The sequence below is a fragment of the Dermacentor andersoni genome, chromosome 1 (genome assembly GCF_023375885.2).
Source record: "Dermacentor andersoni chromosome 1, qqDerAnde1_hic_scaffold, whole genome shotgun sequence".
In the NCBI taxonomy this organism is placed as follows: Eukaryota; Metazoa; Arthropoda; class Arachnida; order Ixodida; family Ixodidae; genus Dermacentor; species Dermacentor andersoni.
The window spans coordinates 340695425-340720016 of NC_092814.1; the positions used below are offsets into that span (position 1 = coordinate 340695425).

Consider the following 24592-nt stretch of genomic DNA (forward strand, 5'->3'; position numbering starts at 1 on the left):
TACGTCTCATTGGAACCAGTTGGGTCCCACTGAAAAATCCAACTGGACCCAACGGTTGTTTTCTTTACTGGGCGGACATCCGAACGGGATAAGGACATCGATCTCTTCGCATAACGAGGCAGCACTATCTGCACTCAGAAACTCCTCCATCGAAGCACCGCCTGTTTCATCGTCAGTAGCTATGTGCTCCCAGAGCTCGGTATAATGGCAGCTTTCCTCCGTTTCACTTCATCGGGAGGTTAATTTCGTTCAGGCGCACAAAGCCCACCTTTTCCGTTGAACGGCAGTGGTCCCTGGTTGCAGCCGTCATGATCGCGGCACTCTTGCGTGAGCTCGTACGTATTTCTTTGAGCCTTGCAAAATTTACAGCTTCGTCTCAAGTGATATACACAACATTGCGCTTTGTCAGCGCCGTGTTACATCAACTGGGCTGTCCGCTGCTGCTTCCGTGCTTGCTGAGAAGGGGGCAGAGGGGATCCGAACGGGATAAAGATATTTCTTGTACGCCCTATATAGACGTCCGTGAGGGATATTTAGGTGGATATACATACGTACTTGTGGCGGACATCCCACAGACACACGTGGTTTCTTGGGTACCCATTTGCTAGTAAAAAAACTCGCAGAAACTCGTCGTACTTTGGCCGACCTAGCGCTGTGGAACATCCCTACAAGGTCGAGCACGTTGTGTCTTGTGAAACTTCCACTTGCTCTCACCATGGTGACGGAGGGGTACGTTTCACTGAAAGACTAATATGTGTGAAGGGTGCTAATAGCTCTTAAGGTATATAAATAATGGGGCAGTTGAAGGCAAGCACAGTCGCCATCAGCAGGGGGAGGGGGAGGGGGCGGGCCGGGGGGTGTTACAAATAATTTATAACCCCAATTGACTACTCGTGCTCGCATCTCTGTTGAAATAATCGAGCAGTAGTCTCTGTTCTCCTCTGCTCAATCTCCTCCGCGTGTCTTGTAGGAATTGTTGGCTCATGAAAGCTTCGCGTACACAGATTCCCGCAGTGCGTGGGATATTCAGGGTGTCTACCAACCGGGAAAACCAGGAATTCTCAGGGATTTTCAATAGTCTGGAAAAAGTCAGGGAAAACTCAGGGAATTTGTGCTTCTACCAGGGAAAATTAGCTGTAATTTTATTGAAAGGGAAAGAAAGTCGCGGTAAAGCTGGTTCGAGTAGGAGGAGTTGCCAGTGTTTAGTCAACGACCGACTTTCCGCACTCCCGATAATTCGGACGGCTTCGCGGTACCACCACGTACCCAATAGAGCCTATGTATAATAACGTCTGAAATTTCGGATGCAAGAAACCTTCGCCATACAATTTTCCGGACTTTTTGCCGTCATGGCAGGTCCAAAACGGCATTAATAAAACCACCGCCACCGTTTTGATTACCTCGTCGCTCCTCGAACGCTCTCGCACGCAGATCCGCTGGCAGTCGTAGCCACCAGCGCAGCAACGCTAGGCCTAGCTGCTGCTGCGTTCTTGCGGTTCTGTGCCGTGTTTTTCATTGAAAGAATTCGCCGCTTTCCGAAAATGCACCGACTCCGCCTTTGTGGTCCTTACGATTGGCTTCGAAGCTCGGAAAGCACGACGCGTGGCATAATGCCGGTTGCCGAAAGTTAGCTTCGCCTTTCTACAGCAGTATTACGCGGTGAAGCGTGCACAAAATATTGCGGTGAACCTCAACAAGCGTGGGAAGGGGTAATTGTCACGGGACACGCGTGCACCCGCTGCCTTTTGTCACAGGATGAGCACCTATGTGCCTAATAAGTGTACTGGCATGCCCTCAGAGCTTTTTCTGATGTTCTGCGGCAGTAAAAGACATGCAATGGCGTACCAACTATTTCTAGAGTGTGTGCGCGTGTGTGTGTTGGGGGAGGAGGGGGGGGAGTTGCAAACCGCAGACGGTCTGACCTTTCGTTCTCTCTCTCTCTCTCTGTATATATATATATATATATATATATATATATATATATATATATATATATATATATATATATATATACAATTGCCAATTACTATTCCAAGTGAAATAGCCTGGAAATGCAGTTACAATGCCCCCCCCCCCCCTCCAGTTTCCACAAAATATGAGCCTGTTGTAAACTACAGCTATGTCGGGACACCGGGAAGCATAGTTTATAGCGGCGATATCACACACTCTAATGCTTAAATAAGAAATTTTTTACAAAAGCTTGATGCAACCATTTCTTACAGGATGTTTCCATTGGGCACCACCAATTTTCGCTAAATTTGGTCTTAGCGGCTTTTATAGTGCTGCCAGAGCAGCGGGCTCCATTCTTCCGCTCTCGTTAGACACGCTCAAACACGGTGGAGTGCTTGCATACGTAATTTATTACGAAAGCCATCTATATTGAACTTCACCTCCACATCACCCATTAATTTGTCCTTACAGTCGCCAAACCTAACGAAGCTGCCTTCTTTAGTTCAGCGAGGATACCAGCCGAAACTAATATACCACGCATGACAAAGTAAGTACAAAAAAATGAGGGTTCAATGATTATTTGTAACGCTTCTCAGTAACCCAGAAATATTAAAACTACGCAACACATTCCACTTGAAATGCTGCCTATTCCTTCAAAGTATAAAGTATCTGAAACTCTCTTGGTACAATAGCAGTAGCGTGGTAATTTCGAACACTTGTTCACAAGTTTTTGATGCTGTATTTGATCAACATGCATTTACCATCGCACATAAACTTGGCGTATTACTCCTCTTATGTTCGCACAATTTTATCTCAGTTATTGTAATTATGCAAGCGCAGCAGTCTAAGTCTTACACCGCTCGTAAAACAGGCTATGGACCGCTTGCATACCTATTCTACTTGAAAATGTGCATTTAACCCACCCATTTGGAGCATTGCCTACACCTTATCCATACCATGCCCCTAATTTACCCTAGAAATAAACAAGATGCTTTGTTTAGCTCACCAAGAACACCGGAGAAACAAACTGCGAATCTCGTAATATCCCCTTCGGTCACGGCGTAACATTTGCGAACGCAACTTATTTTTGCCATTACTGTGTAGTGGTTAGAAGGAATAGACAGTGAACATTAGGCTTTGAGTAAATTGCACATTCTGCTTTCTTAAGGTACACCCATTTCACTTGTCAGTGAAATGTATCCCTTCAAACGACCGCTTTCATGAAGGCATTGCCCTCTTTGACGTCCCTTCAGAGAGGGTAATGCCTTCGTGAAAGTGAACTGGAGGGGTTTCAGTAGTAATCGCAAAAGATTGTTTCTTCCCTTTTTGTAATGCTTGGGCCCAATAATTAACCTTTGCAAGTAATTTGAGCGGATGATTCAACATATTTGTTGAAGAAACGTAGCACGACTAACTTTACAATTAATGAACATTAGTTACTATATATTTACGATGGGCCACTATAAAATTCAGAGGCATTCTCCCGCCTTGACTTGCCTTCTATATGGAGTCTCCAGTAAATAGCTAATCTTCGAAAGTATTTGCTTCTGTATGCATCTCGTTTTTATTTGTATTTGAGAATGTCTCACTATGAGTTTTACGCATTTTTTTCCAATATATCTTTTTTTCGCTGTGCATTTTGCTAACTCCTCCATTCTGTTTTCTTTTTGAATAAAATAAACACTACCCCTTACTATTCAAGCTGGATTAAGTCGTTTTTTTTTAATTTTTTAGCATGCTTACTAGAGAGTGACACCATCGGGTGACATGATGTCGGCCCATCTCTTGACATAAAACAAGGTTCTGTGTCGCTCAGGGAATTTGGCAAAGGCACTCAGGGAAAACCTCGAAAACTCAGGGAATTGGGAAATGTCAACTTGGTGGACACCCTGGATATTATATTTTGTGTGCGTGTGTTTATGGTTGTTTTGGCTACGGGCGCGTGCTGCATATCTTCCTCCATGCATGGAAGAAGGAAAGAACTAGGAGGGAGCATCACGTGGCAATCTTGAAGCCCAGCCATAAAAAAATTTAGAGGAGTGGGATGATGGGAAATAGGCCCTCGCGTGATGGGCAATCGTTATAAGCTCACTTTGGAATATGCGCACATAGCAGGCGTGGCAAACGCACGCCGAGATTGAGTGAAGGAATCTAAGTGTGAGGCAGTCGAGTACATCTGTGTTATGTCAGTCGGGTAACGCGCCGAACCACCACAAGCAAGCAGCAGACGGGCGCCAGCTGTAGCGAATGAAGATGTCGTGTAACTCACCGGCATTGCGCCCAACAACCCGCGAAGGCCACCTCAAGGGCGACGCCCACGTTTAGGGACGGTTTCAGGGAAACGAGGAAACCTTCGTCCTGCAAACGTGTGAAGGCAACCAAGCCGCCCTTCCGACGCCTATTCGTCACGTTTGGGGTCTGGGAAACATGTCTTTCACCCCTGCAAATATGTGCAGGCGATCAAGCGAGCGTCCAGCCAGGGTCCGCAGCGACTGCTTATTTCCCGACGGCCCAACGACATACTGGCGAGCCCAGGATCCCGACCATATATTTAAGTCCGTGACGGCCCATTGCTATATGGCAGACGGTCCCAGTCGACGCTGTCGTTCTGCTCAGTGCCACAATCTTAAAAATAGTGCACGCGTAAATCTCAAGGACAGGTGACGACTTCGGCGTTTACAATACAGGTCAATACTATTTCTTTCACAACGAAAGACGCACAGCAGAACCTTTTATTAAAGAAACGCGCGACAAATTACTATCCCGCGAAACATCGCGTCTCATCCTATATAGGTGCAAGACAGCGGAACAAGAATTAGCAAGAAAATACGCACTGGAATTTAAGGAACACAACAGCTGATTTGACGAAACAATAGACCACGCTCTGGCATACTCTGCACGGATTTGAGGTGAGAGCGCTTACTGCGGTGGTAAGCGCAAGTGATGCTTCGAAAATTATGTCGTCATGGGTCTGGCTCCCCAGTCTTTCTGGAGGTTTCAAGGCAACACATTTGAAGCAAAGAACGACGCCCGCGGTAGCAGAAAAGCCACGCGTTATACTTCCTACGTGCCCCATGCCTTTGACGGAAGGCGTCACTAATCGTTACCACGTACCAAACAATCACGAATGGTTCGGCGACGTCGTCCGTCAATCGTTCAACCAACCTCGTCCGGCAAAATGGAGGAAGGTAAAAAAAGTAATTGTATAATTATCTTTCAAGTTTGACTGTGAAGACCAATTATTTCGAAATAATATAATATGCGCGCAATAACAAGGCGCTCAGTAGCAGACGATGCGCGCTTCGGGCATATGGCCGCAGCACCATATGACACGCAGAAGCAGTGAACTACGCCCTTTCTCTCTACGCCGGTCGGCACTGTACCATAGAGAAAGAGATACTGGATGGATGGATAGACGATTAAGGCTCAACTCTTTGAATCGGGTGGCGGCGGCGCGTGCCACCTAGCCTTGGATGGTACGTACTATATGCATGCATACCTCTATGTATTTACTCCTTTACTTTTGCGTTGATAATATTCACCAATCAGATAGCCTCCGTTTAGTTATTTCTACCTGTTCAAAGTCTATTTTACTTTCACTCTCTTTAAAACCCAAGGTTTTGAATAGTTCCCCGTTACCTTCAACTGCAGGGTGAAGTTGTTTACAAGCATTGTAGCTCCACCATCATGGAGGAAGGAAACTAAGGAGAGGCCCTACCCAGTGGCGTAGCTAGGTTGTCTGGCACCCGGGGTCCTTAGCTCTTCTGTCACCCCCCCCCCCCCTAATTTATTCGAGGAAGGCGAGGATATCGACAATTTTCGGGTGTCTTCAGACGTATATGACACCCCCCCCCCCCCTATTGGCCCTGTGCACCCGGGGCCCACGGCCCCCCGGCCCCCCCTGTTGCTACGCCACTGGCCCTACCCCCTCCGCGCGTTAGGAGAAAAGTGTGGAGGAAATGACGTAGTAGGTTATCCTTTGTTTTGCTGTTTTTTTTATTTCTTTGCTGTAGTGGCCCCGCCTTTCGGGCCACAATGGCGGCTTTGTTATTGTTCTCTGCGCTCACACGTGTAGCTCCGTAGGTTTCGTACCGTGGCAAAGGCGCCGTGCGTGCAAGTTTGCGTTGGTCTCCGTGTTTTGTTGCGCTGCGTTATCTGGACCGTGCTCTACCGGATGTTACTGTGGCCAGGTGGGACAGGAGGAACTAAAGTTCGTGAAATGAACGCGCACGCAACGCTGTACGCAATGTACCGCACCACGGCAATGGCTACGGAAGAAGATAGATAGAATAAACTTTAATGTCCAACGGATAAGGTGATCTACCCACCGCCCGACACGCAGGTCAGGGGGCGAGTGCCACCGCCTCAGATGCAGGCTGGGAGGTCTTGGGTCCCATCAGCCTCTTCAGCCAGTTGGACGAGCCGGAGCTGGAGCTCAGAGTCCGAGCTGCGCAGCAGGGTCTACCAGGTGTCTCTACCACCTATTTTGTGCGTGCCCCCGGGAAAGTGCGGACATTCCCGTATTATGTGGTCGAGGGTCCCTCTCGCCCCACAAAGATTACATCTATCGCTCCTGGCCTCGGGGAACATATGTGGTTCGCCATAACCGGGTGCGGATACATGTAAATTTGCAGTCGTCGCCACGCGACTGCTTGTTTGTTGTTTAATCTTGGGTCTGGCGGGGATACCAGTTTACGAGCCAATCTATAATGCTGCGTGATCTCCCCATATTTTAGCATGCGCTCTCCGCTCCCTCGGTCATCGAGGGGCCCCGTAGCGGCTCGGCGGTAGAGATCTTGAGCCAGCTCGTGGGCCGCCTCGTTGCCGGGGACGGCTTCGTGCGCCGGAGTCCAAATTATTTGAATTTTTCTATCTAACTTTCTCTGGCCTAGGATTCTGGCCGCTAAGGACGAGATCCTTCCCTTGCTAAAATTTTGTATGGCAGTTTTGCTGTCACTGATCACAAATTTCGCGTCCGTTCCAGCGCAAGCTAATGCGATCGCAATTTCCTCGGCAACTTCTATGTTGCGCCCGCGCAGAGTGACAGCGGTCATGGGAATACCCCGGCCGCTGACGGCCGTTGCCACCGTAAAACTGCCGCGCTACCTCCCGCCGCGTCTACATAGGCCACTTCATGTTCCGAGATATTACCGAATCTAATTTTTAATGCTTCGGCTCGTTTATGCCTCCTGTCTTTGCTATGTTCCGGGTGCATGTTTTTTGGCAGGGGGGCGGGGGGGGGGGGGGGGCTAATCAGATTTTTTCTCACTTCACTATCTACTTCCACCGTTTGGATGGGGCCTCTGTCCGGATTTACCTCAACTTTGGCCAATATGGCTCCTCCTGTCCTCGTGGTGCTAAGTCTCTCAATTTGAGAGGTTCGCACTGCTTCCGCCAGTTCTGCCCATGTGTTTTCGCGGGAAATTTTGCCCTCTTTCGCGGAATCATGCTAACGTGCTAATGATTGCTTAGTATTGCTGCGGAGCGCGCGCGTCCGAGCAGCACGATTGCGCGCAGCGCGGCGCGGTTTCGCGAGAAATGTAAACAAGAGAGGAGGGCTGGCCCGATAGGCGGAGCAACGCCATGAGCAACGCCAACTTCCGGCTTCACTTTAGCTTCACAAAGAGTGACGTCAGGGCCTCTCCTTAGTTTCCTTCCTCCGTGTCCACCATAGAGAAAGAAATTCTATGGCTCCACAGTGCCCTACTCTTCGTAATCGCTGCACTTCTGTTACCTTTACTCGTTACATATTTTTCGTACTCTGTCAGATACTCATTGCCATTATTTATCCACACCCCCAAGGTACTTGTACTTATCGACTATCTCCAGCGTGGCCTCCTGTTATGCTCGCCGCAAATGTGTATCATTGAAAATCATGACTGCTGATTTTCCTTTGCTAAACTTCAAGCCTAATCTGTCTCCTTCTGTACCACATATGTCTATCATCAATCCCTGCAGATCATCTGTATTGTCAGCCATTAATACAATATCATCCGCGGGGAACAAACGCGAGTTAATGACATTTTAGTTGAAATCAAGAAAAAGAAATGGGCATGGGCAGGACATGTAATGAGGAGGGAAGATAACCGATGGTCATTAAGGGTTACGGCCTGGATTCCAAGGGAAGGGAAGCGTAGCCGGGGGCGGCAGAAAGTTAGGTGGGCGGATGAGATTAAGAAGTTTGCAGGGACGACATGGCCACAATTAGTACATGACCGGGGTTGTTGGAGAAGTATAGGAGAGGCCCTGCAGTGGGCGTAACCAGGCTGATGATGATGATGGTGACATCAGTCCTGGTAATGAATGTTCAATCAATTTTCCTTTGAAAAATGATAGGTTGAAGCCGAGTCCGCTTTGCTGTATTTTGGACTCTAAACCTTGTAGGTACAGCATAAACATCAGGGGTGACAATGGGCACCCCTGCCTAAGCCCCCGCCGAATCATTACAGGCTCCGAAACCTGCTTTTCCCATTGTATAAACATCCGGTTACATTTATAGACATCTTTTAAGAAATTGGTTACTCCATCTTGCACTCCTAAAGTTTCCAGAATGCCCCACAAGCCCTCTTGAAGTGTCATAGGCTCCCTTGATATCCAAAAAAGCCAGCCATAGCGGTCTGTGTTCCTTTTCAGCTAATGTCAATGCACTGTGTTTGTAAGAACAGATTGTCTTCTAGCTACCTATGCTTTCGGAACCCATTTTGTAGCTCTCCAAGCACCCCCTCGTTCTCTACCCATGCCTGTAGTCTGTCCTTTATAATCTGCATAACCACCCTTTAAACCACTGACGCCACTGTTATAGGCCGGTAGTTATTTATGTCAGCTTTGTCCCCCTTTTCCTTATATATCATTCTCATCCTACTTAGCCTCCATTCGTCAGGTCTTTTACCATCCATTAGCATTTTGCTCACCACCTCCCTTAACGCTTTATTTCGGGCCCAATTTCTTTATTGACATAATTGGAATACCATCGGGGCCTGCCGATGTGCTATTTGGTACCCTCTTCTCGGCCCTTTCCCACTCTCTTTGTCCAAGCGAAAGCAGTGGATTGACCGCGCTATCCCTCTCCGACATACTGCATGTACCATTTCTCTGTACTACTAGTCGGCACACCATCTAGCCCGCTGCACATGTGTTGCCACACCAAGTTGTCCGGCAGTGTTTGACTGTTTGACAGTGCTTTTGTATCGGGACAGACGTTGAATCGACGCAGCTGCGTTATACGGTTTCGCGTTTGCCCAGAGGCGGAAGGCTAACCTAACGTGGGACTCTTTTCAGAAGCGCTCTCACTTGCGCGCGCTTTGCCCCCGTAGCTCTCCCTTCATAGTTGAGTGGTAGAGTCTAACGAAAGTTGTGAATGGTAGTTGTAACGGTGGTCGGACGCACCGGGGTATTTAGAGCAGTGGCGAATTCTATGCGCAATTTTGTTAGTTAAAAGGTACGTATTTGTTTTCTGCTTATTGACTCGGGTACTTTGCAGAACTATTGCCATTTTGCAGTAAAGTTACGCCGGGTTATGGTTATGCAGTGCGACGCTGCTTTGGCAGTAACGCCGCGCTGTCCGCGTTTCACGGCCGCGAGGCCAGGGTTCCATCATAGAGATATGGTTCCATGCGCTAGAAGTTACCTCTGACGTAAGAGTTATCGCATTACGCAAATAATTCGTACATGGCGCTTAACTGACGTGCTTGTGTGTACATTTTCGTAGATAACGTGCGCCTTTCGTTTGCGTTTTGACAGCGCCAAACCTGGTTCCACTTTAGTTTCGCGCCTTCCAAGTTCTGTTATGTTCTGTATCTTCATGTAGGCAGTAAGTTTCCTGCTGCATGGTGGACTAGCGACATTTTATTTCCTCTACTCGACAAATATTGCTGCTGCTGGACATTCAGCCATTCGTGCGATTCCACACGGGTATTTCGTGCTATGTCTAGGCCTAAACGCTGATTTTTGATGGCTGCCTCGACCTGAGGAGACGCATCCGAGCTCATTTCATGTGAAACAGGCTTTTCGCGAGGACTAACGCATTTAGGTCGCGCGACCATTTGCGACTGGCAAGCAAAAAGCGACTGAATCCTACAGATGCCACACCGGCTGAGCGCGACCTGCAAGTCGAATTCCCCGAGATTATCGTACTCGCTCAAAGTGCAAACCCAGAAAATGGATGGCTCCGTAAATATGACCTTGAAGCTCAGCCAAGTTCTGCCACTACCGGCGGCTTTCGCGTACGCTGCGAGGGCGCCCATATCTTAAAAGCGATCTGCGAAGTGTACAAAGTGCGCTGAGTGCTGGTAGCTTCGTATGCGCTGTGCATTCGGCGTCTAGTTCGCGTTTAAGCGAGGCGCAGCATGAAGGTAAATTCGCTCGCTGCAGCTGCCGCGCCGAGTAGCGTCAGTGTGTTGTGGTGCATTTGTAGATGCGGTGGTAGCCTGCGGTGCCGAGCAGCGTCTGTGTCCTTTCCCAAATCAAGCAACACCGTGCGCGCACGACAAGCATGCTTTAACCGCGTTAAACCAGTGCGTCAATTTTTTTAATTTGTGATCTAAATTGTGCATGAAAGTTTTGCATCCATCCATCCATCCATCTAAATTGTGCTTGTACGGCACTCGGCAAAAGAAGTATTTTAACCAGATTAGTCAGTATTGTTTCTTTGCCTTCAGTATATCATCATCATCATCAGACTAGTTACGCCCACTGCAGGGCAAAGGCCTCTCCCATACTTCTCCAACTACCCCGGTCATGTACTAATTGTGGCCATGTTGTCCCTGCAAACATCTTAATGTCATCCGTCCACCTAACTTTCTGCCGCCCCCTGCTACGCTTCCCTTCCCTTGGAATCCAGTCCGTAACCCTTAATGACCATCGGTTATCTTCCCTCCTCTTTACATGTCCGGCCCATGCCCATTTCTTTTTCTTGATTTCAACTAACATGTCATTTACCCGCGTTTGTTCCCTCACCCAATCTGCTCTTTTCTTATCCCTTAACGTTACACCCATCATTCTTTCCATAGCTCGTTGCGTCGTCATGTATATATAATCGAGGATGCTCTAAAAATTACTGTTAAAACGAATGCCATGACAATGCGCTAGGAGTGTCGTATACTACTGCTGCCCATAGTATTTTCAGTGAATCTGTGCAAGAAGTGGTAGTTGACAAATGAAAGGCAAAACTGCGCAATCTCTGAGCGGCTGGAACGTGTTGTTTATTGGTAATGGATGTCAGCTGTTAGCTTTTGCCTTTCGCTGTTTTAAGCCCGTGCTTTGTCATTTTCATAGCCACATACATTTTTTTCTCGGGGTTCATGTTTGGCGTTCAACTGCGTGTTTGCGTTGCTGGGAAAGCGTCCAGCTTTCTATCTAATTTTAAGTATTGCAAACCGTCGTGCATGCGTTGGTGCAAGTGTGAAGGTAGTACAAAAGCTGCATGAATTCTCGTAATCGTCACCAACGCAGTTTGCATAGCTAACACATCCTACAGGTTCTTTTTTTAGAACAAAAAACTTGTATATTAAGTATTCCTCATTAAAGGCACACTAAAGGCAAATACTAAGTCAAGCTAAATTCATAGATTAGTGCTAGAGAATCTCTAAGATGTCAATATTATCACGAACAAAGCCTTACTAATCAATAAATTGAATGCAGGACATGATTAGAGACTCCCCCGGGACATTCAAGCACTTGCCCGATGACGAAAGCACTCGTCAATTAAATTCTGTCGCTAGTACTCAACTACTCGTTGCAAAATACATCCGTGAATTGTATTATAAGATAGAATAAAATGCTACTTGTCCAGTACTATTTCATTTTTGAAAAAGAACTCGTTCAAATAACCGTTAACAATGATGCAGGCGGTCGAAAGTTTTTGTTTTCGCTCGACCCTGCGCTGCCCACGCTTTCGTGTTTCAATACTTTCCTGATTGCGTAGTGCTGTGCTGGTTTTGCTGGCTTGCGAAACTTGCACAAACTGCAAGTTGAAGAGAATTCAACTTCCATGTGACGTTGCTGTGGATGGATGGATGGATGTTGTGAGCGTCCCCTCTGCAACGGGGTGGTGGGTTGCGCCTCCAAGCTCTTGCTGTTATACTGCCTAATGTCCTACCTAGGTTAAAAAAGGAAAAACTATGTCCCACAACCAAATTTTTTACCCCCAATTGTGAACTTTGCTTTTGTACGTCTCCGTTTTTTGTCGTTTCCATACTTCCACCAATCTTCCAATCGCCTCTTGCTAGTCTCTATTGTGGACATGTTTACTTTTCCCCTGCTCTCACTGAACCCAAGGGCTTCAAGGAGGCCAGTGGTGCCTAAATTGACCGCTCGGCAGATGTCTTCACATTCTAATAAAACATACTCTATTGTTACCCTAGCTTTACCGCAGCAAGCACATGCTTCTTCTTTCTTATATCTCTTTATAGGTGCGTGTTCTAAGGCAACCTGGTCTTGCTTCGAAAAATAGTGAGCTTCCCTTTGAGTTGTCATAAATTGTTTCTTTCCTGATTTCGTTTTTCCTCTTGCGTAGTTACTGTCTTGGCTTGGTACCGCCGTCTCTCGGGTGCTGTTTTACTCACCTACAACAGCAAAGGGTGGTGATAGCGTATATAAAATCAACACTCTCCTATTTGGGTGGCCGGAGATTTGAATTCCGAAAAAGGTATTCTGGCCCTTCAGATGCAATTTTTTCATAAACTAAGTCTTTTTCTTGGCACGAAACAAGCATTGCAAAGTTTGTATGTAAACATTCCACGCCGACTTAGCATTTACATTTAGTGTCCTTTTAAAGTTCCAGGCTGGGTGTTTGTACACAGGAGTGGCATGAACAGGCAGGTTATTAAATTTAAAGAAGTATTGACACCTAAGAAAAAAAAAACCTTGCAGTTGCGCCCGAAAGACGAAGCATCTATTACAATAGCAATTTATGTGGCATCTATATGAAGCAAGGATAGTGATAGTATTATCAGCCGTGTAAATGTGTAAACATTCGTTATTAACGAGCATGGTGTTGAGCACGCACAGGCAAACATGAACCCATCTCGCTTGGTGACCATGGACATCTGCTGTCAAAGTGCTGGGGAATTAATTGCCCTTTGTGCTGCCTCTTGCTTCAATGTGAACTACGCAGCAAGAACACAACGTGCACACAAAGCCCTCAGCCCTCTTCGAGCTTAGACTCTGTACCCACCACAGATCGCTTTTAAGAATGAGCCTGCGCGGCCTCGCTCACCCGAGCCACAGGCAGCCACCTCCGGAGTAGACCACTTGTCACTGCCATCAACTCCAAGTGATGCTCTGTTTTGCTGTGTAGCTGTCTATAACCCTGTTGGACGGGCAAGTTCATTGCTACTTTGAGTGAATGTACTTTGCCTTTAGTGTAATTTGCTGGCCAATGCATAGAAAAGTTATGACCCTTGATGTAGAACATATCAATCGGAGTTTATCTGTCGAACTCTCATTGCTATGTTAAAGTGTGCATGGCCTCAATCGTAGTGCTTCAGAAATAATATTCAATGTAGAGTCGGCACCAATTCTGAACTGTTTTTTTGGAATTTAATGTTATGCATGCAAGCATGCCATTTGCAATGGGAACTGATGTTCTTCTGCCAGTGAAAGCCATCTTGTTTTTTAGGTGTAGATGCTTTGCCACTCAGCATTTCACTTCTGAATGAACAGTTCATCACTGGTGTTGATTGCTGTGCTGTCTTGTCATTTGCATGGGACACTTAGTCGTGCTGTGTTGGTTATATTGCCTGAATTAACAGATATGTAATATACCAGCTGATTTACCTAAACATACTTCCCTCATTTCTAAGGGCACTTCCAGTGTATTGGCGTGCTGCCTGAGTGACACCTGCTGCAGTGAAGGGCACTTGCTCAACGTGACACTGAATTTGCTGTTGTGAGTATGTTTACCATTTTCACTTCTTTCTTGCCAGATTTAAGATAATGTGCCTCATAATCAGAAAGTGGTTTTGGCACGTAAAATTCCATGAGTTAATTTAATTTTTATCCACCGTTTGCTCTCTGATCCACACTGCTCTCTTCCTATCTCACCATTATGGCTAAAATTTTTCGCTTCATCGCTTTTCGAGTGGTCCTTGTTCTTGAGCATCTTTGTTAACCTCCAAGTTTCTGCCCCATATGTCGTAAGTAGTCTATATTAGTGTTTAACCCTTTGCAGGTCGGCATATATCCTTTACAAAATGCTTGCGGAAGTTTTTTGCATGGTATGAATAAATTTGCTTTGAAGTATTTTATGAATTTCACTTCTCTACACCAAGCTGTTCGTTTTAAAAAAGTGGGATGTATCAATAAGTGGGATGCATATGTCCCATGAACGCTGTAGGGTCTGAACGATAAATTTTTTTACCACTTCCGTGAAACTGTAACTTGCACAAACTATAACTGTGAAATGTATTGTGTGCTATAAGTAAATGGGGCATTTAGTAGTAGTTTGCAACTAATTACCGTTCTGTACTACAAGCCGTTAAGCTTTAAAAGTGGGATGTATTTGTCCCACTGGCCTTCGAGAATCTCAAAGTTATATGTAAACACTTCCCTTGTAAAACAGACCAAAGCACAATGGACAAAGTGGCACAGCGGAGGTCATAAACAAAATGTTTGTGCAGCTTTCGCCACAGCATCGAGTACCAACGGCAATCGGTGCCTTATTCTACATGCATTCACAAGCTATCACTCCAAGTTACAAAAATTAGTGCTTCTTGTGAGCTAAAGGTACAAGTCTAAATACAGGAAACAGGAATAGGTTATCGGGCATATTGAGAACATTTTTTTAAAGGCGAATGCCTTTCGAGGCTCATAATGAAGTTTGTGTCAGCAGACCTGACCAATGACCACCGTTGATTACAAATGAATCAAAATGCTTAGTAGTGAGCACTAATGACTAAAAGAAGAGGCAAATGATAAAAGGAGGAAGAGTAAGCTTTCGCCATTTGCCTCATAAGAGACCCTGTAATTTTTTTGCAAGCAATTGTGGGCCAAAATTGGGAAGTGTTCCAACAATGGAAACATTTTTTTTCTAGATTTTGCATGGGTGTTGGCAATTAGCTTACATTCTCAAAAATATTCTCACCTGAAGTGTTGAAACCTTTAGATAGGAGGCAGCACCTAACAAATGAGATAAATACACCATTTTGCTGGTGAGAAGCGTTTTTGCACACAAAATAGAGAGCAACGTATATGTCCCATTGTCAAACAAAGGGTTAAAGTTGAGCATTCTTAGCATTTTTAAAAATGCACCCATTCTAATTCATGCTAAGCTTCTCAAGCAGTCTGCAGTCTCCACTCTGGCAAAAAAGCATGTCACACTAGCATGACGTAGTTGCCAGAGACTGTCCGAGGTTTCACTGGAAGCCTGTAAAGGATTAATTGGAGGAGGTCCACAGAATGCAGGATTTCTTTTTAGCTGTTATACTTTTCAAATTAAACTTGCTTACTGTGTTTTGTTTTTATAGTAATGGCAGCACAACACCGAACAAATGAGGGCAAAATGCAAAAACACTCATTTACTTTATATTTGGTGCGCATAAAAGAACTCTAGGTGGTCAGAATTAATCTGTAGACTCGCACTATGGCGTGCCTCGTAATCAGATGGTGGTTCTGGCAAGTAGAGCCCCAGGATTTAATTTATTTTTGAGAACAAGGATATGAAAGGAAACAAGGAAGGTGCTGCCCTTTATTGCCCTTGTTAGTGTTGCTGTGCTGTTAAAATGAATTAGCTAGCCCGGTTTTGTTTTTGGCTCACTGTTTCTTTTGCTATTTTTTAACAGTGATCACAATATTTTGTAGTTTTGGACTTGAAAGTTGTTCTTTTGTAGTGCAGTAGTTAAAATTTGTAAAGTTGATGAAGGCTGGTACTGTACCATATTTTGATTCATTCAATTCCTTTCTGATAACGTGCCGCTCACCACCAACCAGTGGTGGTAATGTAGGTGGAGCGTTGCTTGATCCACTGATGAAACGTGGAAGGGAGAATTGGAAGGAAATTATTACATTGTTCTGGCAATGCTGTGGTGGACATATTGGCCTTGAAGTTCTGCAGTGGTTGATAATATGGTTCAGGTGCAGCTGTTATGAGTCAAGTGCATCCACCAGTCTGACTCCTGCGCTCATTTCTGTATGCATGCACTTGCATGTGCTGTCATCATTGTAGCGTATTGTGCCGACATGTCGGAGTCAACGGGACGAGCGCGAGGCAGGTCACGAGGAAAGTCTCGCGGCACTACAGCCCCGCCGCAGCAGGAGTCGGCCTTGCGTAGGCCTGGCTTTGAAGGTGCTGGGTCATCTCAGGTGAGCATGGTCTTGTGCATTGTGGGCTCGTCACCTAGGTGTTTGCGTGGCATGTTGTGTCACTTGGCTAGTCAATACTAACCAGTGCTATACACAGTTATTGACTTATGATATCCACTGGGAATAGCTGGCACTGTACCTCCAGGCACACCCAATTGTGATATCAAGAAGTTTATGACCACGCACTTTGCATGGGTTAGCCTTGATGACACTACCCCTGTGATCATCGTTTCAGACTTCAGTGTGGACATTTCAAAACCAGACAAGAAATGGTTTACTCAGAGAAAGAAAGAAGAGTTTTTATTTCTCTGCATCATGTTGTGTTTTGTTTATATTGCAGTAACCATATAACTGCTCATTTCCTTTTTTTAATGAATACTAATTCTGCATTGTCATTGTATATTCACGTTTTGCTTGCATTTACAGTGCATTGTTTGTTTGGTATTGCAAACTTTGCGAAACATTTTCTGTGTTCAATTCCTCTTCACAGTCTCTTCACTCAGTTCCAGTAGGAACCTGTAAGGTATTTGAATATATTAGAATGTGTATACAAGAAAATGTTGCGGCTTTTGGTCAACCTATAAGTGGTACAACACATGCATTTCTTTGCTTATTGTCTGAAGCATTATATTCAAGGGATTTCTCATTTTTAATGTCGTATTCACCAGCCACCACCCGGATACCAGCAGCAGCCCGGATACCAGCAGCAGCCTGCATACCAGCAGCAGCCTGCATACCAGCAGCAGCCCGCATACCAGCAGCAGCCTGGATACCAACAGCAGGTCTACCAGGAGCAGCAGCCTGGCGGCATGGCTGGCTGTCCTCCTCTGCAGCAGGCGCCACCACAGCGGGCTCCGACCGGACGGGCTGCCCACCGTCCTGCAGGAGTGATGGCAAGGCCTGGGGAAGTGGTCACACCGCAGCCACCCATTCAAGAGATGGCGGCCATGAGCTTGGCTGGTGGTGACACTGCTGGCAGAGGTGCTCGGCGTGGTCGACGTGATGAAATCGCTATCCTTGCCACTCGTCCCCAGCGTATCACCGACAAGAGAGGTATGTGCAAGCAGTCTGGCAGTCAGCAGGGCTGGTTGGAGCCTTTGCTTACCCTCCGTTTCTTCTCGGTGTAACTGCATGCCTTCGCTACCAATCTTTCATTTGTAGCAAAGCATGCAGTTATTTTGCCAGTGTCCAGTGGTAAGAATACACCAAGTGTGTGCAAGGGGGCATCTGTGGTGCTGTTGGCATGAGCTGAGGGCTGGAAGTATAGCTGTGCCAGGGTCACTTCTGCCAAGGCAACTCTAGCGTACTCTCCCGTGCCATAATATGGTGCCCAGTAATGCTGCCTCTGCTGCTCTCGGAGCCTTTTTACATGCTTTTTGTGCGTGGGGGTGTCTTGTTTTCTTGCTTGTGGCTTTGTTTCTTGCATGGTAGATTGTGGGTGTGAACTGTGGGGCATCGCATGCTCTTGAAAACAAACAAAATAAAAAAGCAGTTATTCGAACTTATTAAAATGTCATTTATTACTCATTTTATACAAAAATATGAGCTAGCTGAAATACAACAAAAGGAAGATTCTAAGGAACAGGGAGGAATCCCTGATGGACATCTGTGCTTTGCGCGCGTTTGGTGAGTTGCAATATCATTCACCCAAACACATGGGCGCTCGACCGCATCGTGTACGGTGATGCGTGGCTTGTGTCTTAGCCATGTCCAGGAAAAAATGTGATGCTGGTGGTTGAGCTGATGCGGAGTTCTAGTCCAGTCAAACCTACTTCTAATAGTACCGGATTTAACAATATTTTCAGACATAATAATGAGCAGCCCAGGCACAATGAACTTTCGTGTTCTGTAGTACCTTATTTACTGGATTGTAATGCACGTTTTTTAAATCATTTTTGTTGCTTTAACTCGACCCTCGTGTTGTTACGTTGAAATAACGACAAAATTTGCAATTTATAAATCAGATATCCTAAATTCCGCTGTCTTTAGTGTCACGTTGGCAACATGTACCTTCAATCTCTATTCATTTCATAGACAAGTAAATCGAAGTCAAATTTTTTTTTTTTGTTGAAGTCGACATCACTTTCTTTGTACTTGTGACTGGTGTTACGGCTATGGTGCTGCAGTACCCTGTACTGCAGCGTGAGCCACAGGTACCCTATAGCCAGATTCAATTGTTATGTAGTTGAACCCAGTTATAATGGTCCCAGTTACAACTAGGGGTGTGTGAATACTGAATAGTAGATTTCGAATCAAATAGAAAAAAAGAAATTCGGAATATTGAATTGAATATTAGAAAATTTCGCAAAAGAATAATGTTCACAAATTTACGGCAAGCAAACACGAAGCTGCACATGCTCTGGAGTCTCCTGGTAATGCATAACAAGAATGCAGCAAGCTACTGATAACCTAGGTACATAGAATTGAAGATATATAGTATGGTCTACTCTTATTAAAGGGAACACCAAATTAGTATGCGAGCACTAACTACAGCCAATTCTGGAGTATGAAGGTCTGGAAAATATTCTTATCAATAATATTTCTATTAAGCAGAATCAAGTGCTTTTTCTGAAGCTAATGAATGAGTGACATTCAGCTGTAGTGAATACCAATGAGGTTATCAGTTTAATAGTGAACCTGTGTTTTGCAGCAGTCTTATTTTGTGCGTAAAAAAGTTTTGCTTTTGAATTTTTCTCCAAATATACAGAAGGGCTGCCACCAACTTTATGGCAGTCAGGCCAATCTGTGCGACAGACAAAATGGCCACGCATTTCCTGAATCAATCAGCGCTCCACGCGTAGCTACCCTAGCAAGAAAGTCTTAAGGTAGGAGGAGGAGGGGATCAGAACTGGCTTTTTTGTTTCTTTACAGAAAGGGCCAAAATTTGGTGCAAACACTGCACATTGCAATAAAGATACAAATCTAAAATTTCATAGATATCTTCATTAGTTTTGTTTTATAAGAATTTATAAGTTCCTTGCTTGTGAAAAGCCTGGCACAGTAACGAAACATGATAGGGAGCTGGGAATACTTTGCATGTTTGCTCAAATGTCTAATCTACACCAACACAGTGTTAGATTTTTTTTTAGTGCACTAATAATTTTTTGCTCAACATAACATGCACGTGACGGGGCTTCACTACATGGAGCCATGTAGTTATTGTGAAATAATTTAATAATGGAAAGATAATGAGACATTTCAAGACTGTCTTTATGTATAGCACAGCTTATGGGTCATGGCAAAACAAACTGGACCAAAATCGGTCCAGCCATTGTTGTGCTACGCTTTCCAGGAGCGAGGTGATTGACAAAAAAAAATGCAATTGAGAAAACTGGCTGCAAAAGTTTAAAAGCACTGCAAATTTATTAAGAAGCACCAGGGCTGTAATAGTTTGAATCATTGCTGTCAGGCATCTTCTTACACCTTTGCCTCTTTGTTTGGTGGGCTTTGGATGCCTTCATCAGGCGTTCTTTATCCTTTTCTTGAGCCCTCTGGACGGCGAGGGCACCAGGATGTACACCCAAGGTAGCACACATTTCCAAGTAATCTCTTTAGCTCCCACAATTAATTTCACGGCTGCCTTGTTTACTGCTGTCTCTACTGCAAAACGTGACGCATGCTCGTCCTTTGATAATGTTGACCAAATAACCGAGTGCAAGCTTTCGGCTGCGTTCTGGGTCCTTCCACCCTTGCAGCGCTGCAGCAAGTGGATTTCTGAAAGACGTTGATACAGAGGCAGCATGGCTTGGGCAACTCTGTTCATAAGCTTGTATTTGTGAGCAGGCTGTGCTTCTTTTTTTCGCTTCTGCTGCTCTCTGCTCACACCAACTGAGAGGGCCAGGGGCTCATGGTGGGGGTCACTGTCGGTAGATGTCATGTAATAATACGTGGCCATGACAGCTTTCTGCATTGCAGCAACAACATCGTTAGTGTTCTTGCTGATAGCCAGGCCGTAGTGGTTGGTGAGCTTTTTTTATCAACTGTTGTGTGAGCCCACCTTTGCCATCCAGTGGTTCCCCGTTCTTGGCCTTGCTCACAATGGAGCGAAGGCCAGTGGCCATTCTTCTTTTCACATAGTTTATGCAGTCTCAGGGTGTCTACCAACCGGGAAAACTGGGAATCCTCAGGGATTTTGAGTAGTCTGGAAAAACTCGGGGAATTTGTGCCTCTATCAGGGAAAATTAGTTGTAATTTTATTGAAAGGGTTGGAAGTCACGGTAATGCTGGCTCGAGTAGCAGACAGGAATCGTAATGAATTGTCTTTGACTCCCTGTCGCTCAAAGAGTTGCCAGTGTACAGTCAACGATCGACTTTCCGGATGCCCGATAATTTGGATGGCTTCGCGGCACCACCACGTACCCCATCAAGTCAATGTATCAGAACGCCTGAAATTTCGGATGCAAGAACTTTTCGCCGTCCGATTTCCCAACTTCTTGCCATTACCACAGGTCTGTAACGGCATTAATCAAAGCCACCACCGCTGCCATTTTGATTACCTCGCTGCCTCGAACCGGCGCTCTCGCACGCAGATCCACTGGCAGCCGTAGCCACCACTGCGGCAACACTAAACCTAGCTGCTTCGATGTTCGTTTTTAGGCTTCTTGCCATTGAGGGCCGTGTTTTTAATATAGAGAACGTGGTGCTGTCAGCAACGGCACCGACTCCACCTTTGTGGCCCTCGCGATTGGCTTAGAACCTTGAAAAGCACAGTGTGTTGCTGGTTCCCGAAAGTTACTTAGTGAAGCGTACTGCAAAAATATTGCAGTGAAGCATAACAAGAGTGAGAAGGGGCTATTGCCACGGGACCAGTATGTATTCCTCAATTAAACACGTGTGCACCCGGTATCTCCTGTCACAGTACGAGCGCCGGTATGCCTAATACGTGTACCGACAGGCCTTCAGAGCGTTTTCGAATGTGCCTGTGACGGTTTGAGCCCTTAAGGGCAGTAAATGACATGCATTTATTTTTTCCAACTGGCCGATTTTTCGGACATTTTTGCGGCCCCTAGAGAGTTCGAAAAATCGGACGAAGACTGTGCAACTGACGAAGAGGATGCTTCAAATTGTCCGTGGGGCGAACGAGTGGCATAAGGATGACAAGAACAGAAAGGACCTACGCAGTGAGGAATGAATGGGAAAGGAAGCATGCTGCCGCCGTTTTGAAGGAGCTTGAGCTCAAAAAACGAAGTGTTGGCTGATGCCGAGATACAGATGTCCCTCATCCAAACCAAAATAAACTCTTTAAAGCACTGAAACACAACACTGAGGCATCGTGCGCGGGCTGAGAGTGTCAGGACAGGGGAAGTTGACTTACGAGCTGTTGAGAGAGAATCTCAATTGTGACAAAGTTCGGGCCTTATACCACTGAGGTTGCCATCAGTTGATAGAGATAACTCATATTCTAAAATGTTTTCTTCTGTATGCATCCCCTTTTTATTGGTATTTGAGAATATCCGACTCGATTTGCAATTTTTTTAAAAACATTTTATTTGCTGTGCATTTTACTAACCCCTCCCTTCTATTTTCTTTTTGAATAACATAAACACTACTCCTTGGTATTCAAATTGGATTAAGTCGTTTTTTTTAATTTTTTTCACATGCTTGCTAGAGAGTGACAGCCTCACGCGATATGGTTTCAGCCCATTTTGACTTAAAACATAGTTCAGCATCACTCAGGGAATTTTGCAAAGGCACTCAGGGAATGTGGAAATGTCAACTTGGTAGACACCCTGAGTCTTCTTTTGTGATGGCTATAAACCCATATGGCTGCTCATCTCGCAATGCCTGGAAAACATGGCTGTCTCCATCAGAGACGACTCTGATGACTCTGATATTGCAGGTCGTTCTTGGCCAACAAACGGCCAAAAAGCTGCAATGCGGCCTCCACTTCCATTCGCCCAGAGCCAACTTCAGTGTTTTTTTGACGCTGATGCTGCGGTCTCCACTGAAAGTATGTGGGGTCACTCTGCTGGGCCAATGTGGGAGCCGTGACTGCGCGTGAGCCAAGTGCCAACGGTCTCATTTTTAGTGAAGCCAACCTGTATCTCGCTGTACACCTTCTTCACAGCAGCTACAGCATCCATAAAGATGTTTGCAGCCTCCTTTGCAGCAGGCTTGAACAGCCCCTTCAAGTGGCCCTTGAATGTTTTGTGGTGTAAACCACGGTGGGACACATTCATTTGTGGCCCAGAAATCGTTCAGAGCTGTCTGCCGTTTCCCCATTGCTTTAACAGCTTGCATCGAGCAAATATTCACATCTTGCACCCTTGCACTTTCCTTCCTTTGAGAGGAACACTGGGACTCAATAGGGCCACAAGTAGTGCATGACAGCACCATTTTCATTGCCAGACCGAGCCTAGTATCACAGTGTACACCCACAGAGAGCTGTTGGCATCTTGGGCACAGAGTTCTAGCGATCAAAGAGTTCATCACGGAAACCTGCACAATAATGAACTCACTGTCACAAGGGGCCGAAATCTGTTGAATGTGTTCTTGAATGTGTTCTTGAAAATTCTTGAATGTGTTCTGTGGACGAGTGTCGAGGAATCACTTTATGGTTGACAATCCTGTCAAGTACAGAAAATGCTAAGCTTCTGATGCCACAGGTAGCAACAATGGCTAGATGGGGAGTAATAATGCCCCAAAATATTTACCTAACAGAGTTGTGTCAAGAGGCAGTTTCATGAGGAATGTGGTGTGGCTGGTTAAACATCTAGTGGAATGCGAGAGAGGCACATTCCTTGGGTGGTACTGCAGCATTCCTCTACAGGCAGGACACCTTGCTTTCTTGGAATGTTTGGGTGATGGAAGCACTTAGCATAGCATTACATTCAAACTTGGAATAATATTTAAAGGCCAAGAAAATCCCATTGTTAACTGTAACTGGGTTGCACGAAAGAAGCAGAGGGTACAAACTTTTAAACCTTTTATTTAGACAGGAACAAGCACAGTTGAACCCGCTTGTAGCATTACCTGTTTCAACAGTACTTTAATGCAACAATGAGCAGCTGTATCGCCCTGAACTTTTGAGTGTTCTGCGGTAAAATAAACTGCCGACTACAATGTTCCTATGCCGTATTATTGGCTATAACAAGGAAGTCTGGCTACTGGATGTGTGCGCTGACACGAAAATTGAATGCAAAATCCAGGAAATTAAAGATTTAAAAATAAAGGACAACCAGCTTTGCCACACACTTTGTACCAGGCACCCTGCACTGCATGCCTTTGTTGCCCTTTTCTGCTCCATCTTCCACCTGATCGTGGAGTGGTGGAAGGGAGAGAGGTGCGACGAAGGTGTGCCATATAGTGTGCCCCATACAAAGGGGGTGTGGCAAAGCAGCTGGTTCTTTTTCAGTTTTTTCTCATTTTTTTCTTCTAAACAATGTGACGAAGGCGTGCCATAAGGGGATAGGGTGGGGGGTGTGGGCGGCTCAGACAAGTTTGACAAAGGGGTTCCTGTTTTTTCTCCCAGGGATTCAGCTTTCCTTTTTTTGCCTTTCGGAACATGCCTATTTAAATATAATAATCAATAACAAGACAATGGAGCATTGTAGTAAGCCATTCATTTTACCATAGAACACTTACAATAGTTGACAGTGCATCGGCTGCTCATTGTTATATTCTATATACGCTACGCACAAAACGCCGACAACGCCGCCTGTCGCCAAGGCTGCGAAGCGTAGGCGGGCTCGGGCGAGCACTGTTCCCTTGTGCACCTATGCCCGTGCTGTCATGTTTGCGTTCTTGATTGTGATTTAACTCTTCTCTTAGCTTTCAGCGATCTCTTGAAACAACTTTGCGTAGTTGGGTGCTTTAAAACATACAAAAAACCTCCCGGGACCCACTTAGTTGTTGGTTCTGCTTCATGAGCAAGAGCGATGGCGGCGGTGGATCGGGGCTGTTCCACAGAGAAGATAAGCAATCACGCTTTGTTTACTGCAGTTTTAGAGTGATTACTATGTTTCTATTTTTTGCTTGATGTCGTTGCACCTTTAGTGAACGATTTCAAGTTTAAACTGAGATTAGGTTATTAGATTATGCGGTTTTACATTTCGAACCATGATCCGATTGTGAGGCATGCCTTAGTGGGGGATTCCAAAAATTTGGACCATCAGGGGGTGTTTAAGGTGCACCTTAATTTTAGTACACGAGTGTTTTCACATTTCGCCCCCATCGAAATGCGGCCGCCATGGCCGGGATTTGATCCCGCGACCTTGTGCTTAGCAGCTCAACACCATAGCAACCATGGCGGGTCGTTTAAACTTGGTTGCCACATCTACAGTCGAGAAGGTAGAGTAAACATTACGTTGTTGTTACTGATGAGACGAGATGCCCCCCTTTAAAA

At 45.6% G+C, this 24592-nt stretch overlaps 1 protein-coding gene across 2 annotated transcripts in view; it reads left to right on the plus strand.

Moving 5' to 3' along the window:
* Window positions 1-9153: 9153 nt before the first annotated feature.
* The window catches only part of LOC126516760 (piwi-like protein Siwi), a 173529-nt gene continuing 158090 nt past the window's right edge, over window positions 9154-24592 (plus strand). The window contains exons 1-4 of one of the 2 annotated variants that reach the window (XM_055063976.1): window positions 9154-9388; window positions 13752-13837; window positions 16112-16248; window positions 16917-17301. In XM_055063976.1, coding sequence (XP_054919951.1) covers window positions 16126-16248; window positions 16917-17301 — 508 coding nt within the window. In that variant the 5' untranslated portion in view covers window positions 9154-9388; window positions 13752-13837; window positions 16112-16125. The remainder of the gene's footprint in view (window positions 9389-13751; window positions 13838-16111; window positions 16249-16916; window positions 17302-24592) is intronic. The other variant, XM_055063977.2, reaches the window with a different exon arrangement.